Genomic DNA, 10988 nt, shown 5'->3' on the forward strand with positions numbered 1-10988 from the left:
CTAGAACAAGCTCTTCAACGAATGATAACCACCGCCGTGGGTACGGCCGTGGCCGATCACTTTTCTAACAACAACAATCATGGAGCCGGTAATTCAATCGAAGGTTGCTCCTACAAGAACTTCATGAAGTACAATCCTCCCACTTTCGATGGAACCGGGGGACCGGTTACTCTCACCCGATGGTTTGAACAAATGGAGACCGTTTTTAACACAAGCGGTTGTCGACACCAAGATAAGGTCAAGTTTTCCACCCTCACTTTCACCGGTATTGCTCTCTCATGGTGGAACACGTATGTACAATTAGTGGGAAGCGATGAAGCCCACACACTCTCTTGGACCGAATTAAGAGAAAGAATGATCACCGAATACTTCCCGCGCGACGAGACTCGAAGGCTCGAGCAGGGTCTAAGGAATTTAAAAACGGTCGGGAACGACCTCGAAGCTTATAATCAACGGTTTACCGAACTAGTCACAATGTGTCCAAATATCATGACTCCCGAATCCCTAAGAGTCGAACTTTACATGGATGGCCTCCCTAAGAGCATTCAACACAGGGTAATGACACCTCGACCCACTAACCTACAAGAGGCTTTAACAATGGCCCGCCATACTTTAGACACGGCGAATGAAATGGAAACGCCGGCACCAATGGTCGAGAACCAATCGAGCGGCAATAAAAGAACATGGGAAGCCTCTCAATCAAGCAACCACAACCACAACAACCTCTCCAAGAAGCCTTTCGCCTCCAACGACAAGAAAGGCTATACCGGAAAACTACCTTTTTGTAACGAATGCCGCAAGCATCACTTTGAAGGATGTGGCAGGTTCCGCCACCGGCGCCAAGGAAGTGGTCACATCGCCAAACATTGTGGAAGTGCCACCCCCATCACTCAAAAGGGACCCAACCCACGAAAGTTGGTCACTTGCTACGCATGTGGCCAAACGGGTCATTTTAGGAATGAATGCCCAAATAAGAAAATCAACCCCAACGCACGCCGTTGAACTTTCAACATCAACGCCTAGGATGCCCGAGACGACGATGGACTAGTCACGGGTACGTTTCTTCACAACAAACCGTATGTTTCATACTTATTCGATTCAATTACCGCTAGACGATTTACAACCAAGACTTTGACTTGTACTCATTACATTCCACCTTTTTCCCTTAGATACTACTTAGGCAATTTAAGCGACCAACGGAAAGATATTGTGTGTCTATAAATTCTATCGGAGGATATACGTTAAGAATATTGACTTGACACCTATAGAACTAGGGAGCTCAGAACCTATTCGTTAAGGAGAAATTGTTTCCCTACAACTAGGTATAGATTATTGTGAACTAAATAATTTTCGGTTGAAAACCGATACCCACTTCCTCGTATCCATGACCTCATGATTATTTGCGTGAAACTCGTGTGTATTCCAAATCGACCTCCGTTCCGGTTATCACCAATTGGGGGTTAAGGGAGACGATGTCTCCTAAGCCATTTCCGAACTCGCAACGTTAGTTGTAAATCTCTCTTAGTACCGTTTGATTTATTTAGGACTCCGTCCGTATTCATGAACCTCCTAAACCACGTATGCAACTTATCTAGACAAATCTGTTATCGTATTTATAGATGACATCTTAACTTATTTAAGTAAAGAAGGAAAACGAACAACATCACCATCTTACGCTCGAACTTTTGAGAAAAGAGCAACTCTATACCAAAGTCTCTGAGTGAGAATTTCTGTTGAACGAAGTCCAATTTTCTAGACCATGATGTTTATGGTCAGGTCGTTACAATCAATCTCGAAATCAAGCCACATGTAATCAGGAAACTCTCCCAACTCAGACTTGTATTCGTAAAAATCTTAGATCTCACCGGTTGTTACCGAAGATTCATTTCTGAATTTTCTCGTGTTACACAACTTTAAACCTCTTCATGTCTGAGCCTTGAACGTGATTCTTCACACCAACCTTCCTAGCTAAATTCGTATAGCACTAGATGGAACTCAAACATGGAAATATTTCTACTTGAACGCCGAAAGGCATACTTTCTCGACTCAAAATCAACGTAACTAAAATTCGTTATTTTGCGCGAAGAATTCGAATACTAAATTGTGGATCCGATCAACTTTCTCGTCATCACGTACCACACTACATACCTATGTTATTTCACCGTTACCGTCTGATATTGCTGGAATTTAAGATAACACACAATCCAACGATACTTCACTCTTCTTTGACTTAACGCCCTTGCGTCGCTGATAATCGTCCAACCATTATTCAACCCCGAACTATACAATTACGTGTACTATCTCGTTTCTCTTTCAGACTTCATTTTTTTTTTGACAACTAGAGGCACGTTATGGCAACCTCGAGATGTAAGCTCATCCTATTCTAAGTCCTCGTTTCACTCCTATCTTTATCGCTCGCACTTCCGTTTAAGGGAACTCCTTGTAACATTTCTCCATGGATAGAGAAATTCCTCATATTACCTTAGTATTCGCCACGAGGGTGAATAGTCCTAACGAACATTTTTTTTTCGAACCCTAACTGACTTGTTCAAACATATCTTAAGAGATCCTATTCTAACACGGTGTACCATTGCCAATTACCTCGGATCAAAATACTCGTATCGCTTCTAGTTTTGCAAGGAACCTTGGAAACCCACTTGGACATACGTACCGCGTATCTCCCACAACCGACGAACCGAGCAAACGTACGATTCAATCTTGGAAAGACATGTTACAGACTGGTATTGTCACCTTTAGTAGTTCCTTTTACGACGACAGCTATCACTCGTATATTAACGCAGCACTTCCGAAACCCTATATGACCGCTAATGTCATACCCCTGTTCATTTAACCAAAGCATGCGGCAAGCAAATCGCCGAATCTGAACTCCATCAAGAAACAACAATTGAGATCGTTCAAGTCCGAGGAGGGCTAGAGACAACCCATTGTCGCCAGAAGAGTTATACCAAACTTAGATGGAAACCTCACCAAACCCAGTGTGTAACCGCGTAATATTGAGAAACCGCACCTTGGAAGGGTGTAATCCATTTTGGGAAATCGAGAAAGGCTATATCCGCAATATTGAACCTTTTGAAACCTTGGGGCGTATTGGAACCGCTTCCTACCGTTTAGAACTTCCGACTCAATTAAGTTTCCGTTTACCCTACATTTCGTGTAACAAACTTAGAAACGTGTCCTGCGGAACAGGAACGTGCAATCCTGCTAGATACATCAACTATCGATGACAAACTACTCTTCATAGGAAAACCAGTTGAAACCAGGGATCGTAAAAACCAAACCTTAATACAATGTAAAATCCCGACTATCCGAAATCGTGAAAATGTCCAAGGACGTATCCTTACTTACTTATAGCATTGACAACGAAAGGTCTCGAGCAAGAGACATCGACTATTACTTCCAACTAAATTTCGGGACGAAATTTCTTCTGAGGTGTGGATAATGTAACATCCCGCGTTTTTCCGTTAAATTTATTTTTAACACCGTTTTTTTTTATATAATAATATCTTTCGTATTTAAATTCGTCGACTCCGTTGACGAACGTTCATAATATTCTCGTTATTTAATTATAACATCACTCGTTTACTCTAACGTTTTAAAATATTTCGTTTGGTTAATTCCCGCACCCGACAACAAACTTGAGGGACTAGTTTCGCCAAGGTGCTAAACATTTGACTAGGTCAAATGGTCAACACCTCCTCTTATCCACTCATTTCACCTCCCACTTTCTTTTTTTTCTTTTCTCTCCACCATTTTTGAACTCAAAACACCCATTCACTAAATTCATCATCTATTTCCATTCAAGCAATCAAACATCAAAACAAATTATATATTCGTGATCCTCTCTTCATCCTCTTCGATTTGGTACCAATTTCATCACATTTGGGTAACATTTCTAAATCACTAGATTTCTTTAAATTCATGTTCTTGACTTAAAAGTGTGTTAATTAGTGTCTATGGCTCATTGTGATGTTGTGTATGTAATTTGTATGCTCGATTTGTTGTTTTTGGTGTAACTAGCTTGAAAATGAAAAATGCATGCTTAATCTTTGATTTTGGATGATCATATGTTGTTTAATTGTTAAAGTTCATGTATTAAATGTGTTACTAGCATCATTAGCTTCAATTTGATGTGTAGGTTGATTAAGAAAACTTCAAAAACATGATTATTGATGTTGAGATGTTTGACTAGGGTTTGATAGTTCTTGACATGAATTTTTGGATGCTTGAATGCCATGAAATGTTAATTGTTAGTGTTTAGTAGTAATGTATGCTTCATTACCTTCAAAACGGCATATCACATGTGTGAATTGGATTCCCGAAACTTAAAATGCATTTGATGAACTTGAAACTTTGAAAATGGATTCTTAATGATCACTTGACGGAAAATCGGTTATTGAAATTGATGTTTTTGTTTGATGAAACGTGTTTAGTTGTTTTCCTTGTCAAATTACCTTTCCAACGATATATAGTATGCATTTTGGATGTTTTCGGTTCATAAAATATGTTAATTTGAGTTTTGGTTCGTGACTTGGTCTATTTTTCTGCAAACAGCAAAAATTCCAGGTATGCGCGCCGTGCAACCTCAGCGCGCCGCGCAAAACAGAAATCCCAGATATTTGCCCCCTTTAGTTGAGTTCTGACCCGGATTTACACTAGGGTGCGCGCCGCGCAACCCATAGCGCGCCGCGCATATGCCCAGCTCAATTTTGTTTTTATTTTTCCTTTCACAAAATGTTTCCCGCTTAACCGTAACTCCGATTAACATGAAACTTGGCCATTCTGCTCATAAATGATTTCTCATCATGGGAAAATTGTCGGATACCCGACCCGACCCCGTTGACCTTGACTTTGACCAAGTTTGACTTTTAGTCAAACTTAACCAAACAATTATACGATCGTTCTAACATGCTTAATTACTTGTATCGTGCATGAAACTTGACTAATTGATTCACATGCTACATAATCGAGTTGTAACGAGCCATAGGACTAATTGAACATCTTTGACCGTTTGTGTTTACCGTTATTGATATAACCTATATGTTTAGGTCAAGACTAGCTTTGTCTTTGCACGCGTTTACTTGTTGAAGTACTTTATTAACTCTTGCACGCAAGGTGAGATCATAGTCCCACTTTTACTCTTTTTGAACTTATATTTGGGATGAGAAAACATAAACGATTCTTTTGAACTAAGTGAACACAAGAACGGGAAAACAAACATTCTACATACGAGTTTAGAACAAAAATCCTCAATTCGATTATCATTAGTTACACTTGACGGGTGTAAGCGAGAACTTATGTTATATGGCCATATGGGTTGACAACCCTCATCTTTGACGGTTCGCTACCGTCTACGGATGAAATATATTTTCGAGAATCAGTGTTTGTTCTAGCACTATGGATGGGGTATACAATGGATGGAATGTTAAGCTTTGATAATTGGGTGCTCGTGAATATTAACTTTTAGAATGTATTACTATTATTTCAACTTTGCAAACCTTGTGGTTCGACTTACTTTACTCTTACTCACAAACTTACTTAAACCTATGATTTCACCAACGTTTTCGTTGACAGATTGCTATGTTTTTCTCAGGTCTTGCACGATATGTGATACATGCTTCCGCTCATTATTTGATACTTGCATTGGATGTCGAGTATACGTGCATTTCATGGAGCGTCTTTTGACTTTACTTTAAACCGTGTCGCCTAGATTTCATTCGTACTATAACGTTGTAACTTAACTATTGGTTGAACAATTCTTGTAAACTTTGAAACAATCTTTATTTTGAAATGAAGGCGACATATTTTGGTCAAAAGTTATCTAAAAGACTTATAATCAGGTAATGGGACCCACGTAGCCGACGCCGTCACTTGACGATTTGTCGGGGTCGCTACAGTAAATCCAATATCTTGTAAATGAGTTTACAAGGTGAAGACTCGATCAGATGGATCCATTGAAAGGTATAAAGCTCGACTTGTTGCTAGAGGTTTTTCTCAACAATATGGGCTGGATTATGAAGAAACGTTTAGTCCAGTGGCGAAGATCACAACAATTCGAGCTCTACTAGCTTTAGCCGCTAGCAAATCTTGGAAGTTGTGGCAAATGGATGTCAAGAACGCTTTCTTACATGGAGAACTTGATAAAGACATTTATATGGAGCAACCAAGAGGCTTTGAGAACTAGTTCCATCCTGACCATGTCTGCAAATTAAAGAAAGCACTATACGGCTTGAAGCAGACTCCAAGAGCTTGGTACGGGAAGATTGGTGAGTTCTTGGTACAAAGTGGTTTTACAGTTACTCCTTCAGATTCTAGTTTATTTGTGAAACAAGATCAAGGAAAACTAGCTATAGTGCTAGTATATGTGGATGATTTAATCATCACGGGAGATCACTATGAGGAGATCCAAAGAATAAGAGAGAATCTGTCTATCAGATTTCATATGAAGGAGCTTGGAGAACTCAAACATTTTCTTGGACTCGAAATAGAGCAGAAAAGAGAAGGATTATTTCCGGGATAACAGAAATATGCGCGAGATCTTTTACAAAAGTACGGAATGCTTAATTGCAAACCTATCTCAACCCCAATGGATCTGAATAAAAAACTACGAGTAGATGAAGGAAAAAGTCTTCAAGATGTTACCATGTATCGAAAGTTGGTCGGAAGTCTTATTTATCTCACACTAAGCCGGCCAGACATATTTTATGCAGTTGGAGTGGTTAGTCGATACATGAGCAATCCGAAGAAGCCTCACCTTGATGTTGTACGACGCATCTTAAGGTATGTTAAAGACACTATTAACTTTGGTATTTTATACAAGAAAACAAAAGAATGTCACGTGACTGGATATTGTGATGCCGATTATGCTGGAGACTATGATACACGACGGTCAACAACTGAATACATGTTTAGTCTTGGATCGGGAGTAATATCATGGTGCAGCAAGAGACAACCAACAGTATCCTTATCAAGCACTGAAGCAGAATATCGATCGGCGACATCAGCAACACAAGAAATTATGTGATTGAAGCAACTAATGGAAGATCTTCATCAATTAACAGATTATCAAGTAAAGCTTTTCTGCGATAACCTATCAGCTATTCGTCTAGCAGAGAATCCAGTCTTTCACGCAAGAACAAAACATATAGAAGTACACTATCGCTATGTTCGCGAGAAGGTCCTTGAAGGGGAGATCAAGATGGTGCCAACAAAGACAGATGAACAAGTTGCAGATATATTCACCAAGAGCCTAAGTAAACCAAAGTTTACAAAATTCAGAGAAGCACTTGGAATGGTCTGCAAGTCATCGTTGGAAGAAAATTTGCATTGAGGGTGAGTGTTAAAATACAATGCAAATTTGGAATAATATGGAATTTGTAAATATGTATGAAAAAATATCTAGATATTAATGTGTATAAGAAAATATCTAGATATTAATATGTAAAAAAATATCTAGATATTTATATGTAGAAAAATCTAGATAATATAGATATTTTATGTGAGAAATATCTAGATATTTATCCATGGAAATATCTAATGTGTAGAAACTTCCATGGACAAGTATAAATATGGGTGAGGAGTTTCATTTGTGAGTAAGGTGTGAGAGTTGTGAGGAAGTAAGAAGAGTGTGAGTTAGAGAAGAGAAAACTTATAAGTAAGTAATATTGTAATTGTATTTTGTATTAATAAAAGTGTTCTTTGTTAAGTTTTCCGGTTAAGCCTTAGTTCGTGTTTGAGTTCTTAGTGCACTTGTGTTATTTTTATTATATCGTCGGCTCTGCCGCCTAAGTGATATATGGTCGGTTATACCGCCTGAATGATATATGGTCGACATTGTCGCCTCACTATTATTGTGCACTAAGGATTCATAAAATTAAAGGCTAACCAACGTCAAAGTGTTGGTGTAGTGAGTGTAGTATAATCTAGGTCCTCTATAGTGGGTGTGTTGGGCTCGTCAAAGTTTCCAACACGTAATACTTGCCTAAGTGCATCTTTAGTGCATACAAACCTTCAAGTCTTTAGATTATGTGATTATATATAGTTTTCATGATTACTTGTATCTTTTAGGAAAAATCGTCTGTGCATTTTAGCGCATACAAACTTAATATAATCAACTTTTTTAGATTATGTGATAATGTGGTTTGGGGCGGATGTATTCCTTTAACACTGGGGCTTTTAACTAGTGACATCATTAGATAGTGTAAGTATTTTCGAGTGACACCATTAGTATAATTTTTTTGAGTAGTGATCCATGACTATGATTACTAGATCCGCCACTGGTTTTTATGATTATATATTAGGAGAAATTATATGTGCATTTTCAGTGCATACAAACGTTTGAGTCATAAAATCACATACGTATTTAAAATTATGTTATAATACACATATTATGGAGTAATATTAATATTAATTGGGTCCATATATTAACGGATCCTTTTTGTAGCAGGAATTGAAAAACGTGACTAAAATGAACAGATTCAAGCAACTGCAACATTACAATTAAAAGACATATCAATAAACATGTTTTTTTATGAAAACTAATTCGAGTTGAGCCAGCTAGAAGTCCAACATATTCTCCCAACAAGGGCGCGCCATAATCAAATGAGACAATAAATACCAGAAAACACATTTTTAGAAAAATCTAGAGATTCTACCTAAGTAGTGAGCTCCATGATAGCACTGACTATATCCCCATTGTGAACCTTAAGAGCCTTAACCGCTTTAGGCCTCGATACACCTGCTTGTGTCATCACCAGATCAATGTCTCGTGGCTCAACACCTGTCTCGTCATCCTCCTCTTCTTCATCTGCTTGAGCTGCTGCAGCTGCGTTCTCGGATTTGGCCAGTACAGATCCCATGTCGGGCATTCTAAACTGTTGGGCAGCTTGAGTTTGCAGTTGTGAGCTCAAATCTTCAATCTTTGCCTCTCCAAATATGACGTATGTTTCAGAGTTTGGGCTTTTGAATACATCCGGTTTAGAGATGAAAAACATGATCTGTATCATCAGAAAAAAAAAAGGTTTTAACATCAATCCACAACTTTAGCCGTTTAAGATTGCGACAGTTGTCCAAGTGTTCAGAAAACTTTGCAATAGTGATAAAAATGCAATAGCATACATTTTTATACACTATTATATATCCATGATCAACAATTGAATTTCATCAGCTATAATCTTATTATACTAATTACTTGCAAGTGAAACTGTAAATGAAGGTAAAAAAACTAAGAAATTGGTTTCAAAGAGTGTAAGTAGGCATTTCTATATTTTTCTTAAACGGATTATTTCACCCCAAAATAACCAATCAAATGTAACTAGAAACGCTATTATCAGAACTATGACAACTGCAGCCTCATGTCAAAATTATCAGAAAACTTAATTTCAGATCATACCCTCAAATAAAAAAAAAAAAAAAAAAAAAAAACGAGAGCGGCTTACGTTTTTGGCTCTTTTAATGGTGACCCTACTAACACCAAGAACGGGTTTCATTCCCAGCTTCAACATTGCCTTGCGGCTCTTCTTCTCACTCTTGCTTTGCTTGGAACTCTCACTCCCAGCTGAAATTTATTTTAAGCAAATAAACATCGTGCAAATAAAAATATAAAGAACATCAGATATGTAAAACGACCCCCTAACTACCTACCCAGAATCGCTCCGAATAATCTTAAAAGAAAAGATTCAGACAAACCAACAGATGATACAAAGAAAAACTATAGGCAGAATCAACACAAATTAAATTCACAAGCGTTGGTACCAAATTTTTCGATTCTTCTATATCCTTACAAGTACACTCGCAAATAAATCAAATGAAATATTAATAGAAACAAAATGGCTATTACACACACATATTGTTATCATAAAGGTAGCAAAATATAAAATTTAGTATATATTCTACTCAAGGTAGCTTTTAGCTTCAATACATCCTTATCAAATTAATATTAATATAATTAATATTATTTATTATCTATAATCTATATTAAAACTTGTCATTGGTCATTCACTCATTCCTAGTTACCTTACAGAACTTGTGCTTCTTACCAAAATAAACTCATTGAATAAGCACCTTCTCAAAAACAAAATTTCTAGCTCAAACAAACAATAAGTTATTTACCAATCAAAATGTGGTGTATTGATTTTAATGGAACGTATAATCTAAAAAGCACTTTAGGAGAAGGTAATAAGATCAGAACCATAAACCCTAACAAGTATAAAGTAATATGCTACCATTAACCAAAAACTCAACAAAGCTAATCATAATCTCCAGCAATCAATTCTATTAAGTATCGAAACAAATAAACAGTCACAAACCTACTACTCTATGAAAATAGTTTATTCAATTACCTAAAGTACCGTCTTCCTTATCATCCTCATCATCATCTGAGTCAGCATCCACGTCATCATCGTTTTGGTCGTCTTCATCCTTAACATCCTCTACAACACCTTCAACCACTGGAATGCCTTCCTGTTGTTCGTAAAATCAGCTACACGTTTTAGTAACAAGCATAAATACAATAAGTATTATAATTATTATTATACTCCGTAATTAACAATTAATGATATTGATATAGATATAAAAATTGTACGTCAATCTGCTTCTCGAATTCAGTTTCTTCGACGACAGGACCCGGCATGTTTAATTTGATAAAACAAATGGTGAGTGGTGAAATGGATAGGATTTTTGAATGAAATGGTTGTTCATTTGTAAGTTGTTTGGATATAGAGATGTAGAGATAGAAGATAGTACAATTTATTCACTACCCGGGTTACTTTCATACTGGGCCTAGCCCAACTCACATTCTATTTCCATTTTTTTTTTTTTTTTTTTTTTGGAACGGCAAAATAACGGCCCCTTGAATTACATTCTATTTCCATTCTTAAGAGCTCTCAAAATCATTTTCAACTACATACTTCTTCATTAGGATTAGGATTAACTATTAAATAAACACTTTTGTACCATGAAAAACTCTTTTA

The 10988-nt window shown here is 37.3% G+C and overlaps 1 protein-coding gene across 1 annotated transcript; it reads right to left on the reverse strand.

The window, feature by feature from the left end:
• Window positions 1–8672: 8672 nt before the first annotated feature.
• On the reverse strand, window positions 8673–10717 carry LOC139892928 (nascent polypeptide-associated complex subunit alpha-like protein 2). Its single transcript, XM_071876058.1, has 4 exons — window positions 10601–10717; window positions 10359–10479; window positions 9456–9574; window positions 8673–9014 (listed from the first exon to the last, which is right to left on the reverse strand). The coding sequence occupies exons 1-4, from the start codon at window positions 10646–10648 to the stop codon at window positions 8673–8675; spliced, it is 630 nt and encodes a 209-aa protein (XP_071732159.1). The 5' UTR covers window positions 10649–10717.
• Between the last annotated feature and the right edge of the window lie 271 nt (window positions 10718–10988).

The sequence above is a fragment of the Rutidosis leptorrhynchoides genome, chromosome 2 (genome assembly GCF_046630445.1).
Source record: "Rutidosis leptorrhynchoides isolate AG116_Rl617_1_P2 chromosome 2, CSIRO_AGI_Rlap_v1, whole genome shotgun sequence".
NCBI classification, from domain to species: Eukaryota; Viridiplantae; Streptophyta; class Magnoliopsida; order Asterales; family Asteraceae; genus Rutidosis; species Rutidosis leptorrhynchoides.

What these genes read in the sequence shown, in the direction of transcription:
- LOC139892928 (XM_071876058.1), bottom strand. Translation starts at nt 10,648, where the DNA reads ATGCCGGGTCCTGTCGTCGAAGAAACTGAATTCGAGAAGCAGATTGAC. An exon ending in AATTCGAGAAGCAGATTGAC is followed by an intron (nt 10,480 to 10,600) that starts GTACAATTTTTA and finishes TACGAACAACAG; the next exon opens with GAAGGCATTCCAGTGGTTGA. An exon ending in TAAGGAAGACGGTACTTTAG is followed by an intron (nt 9,575 to 10,358) that starts GTAATTGAATAA and finishes AATAAATTTCAG; the next exon opens with CTGGGAGTGAGAGTTCCAAG.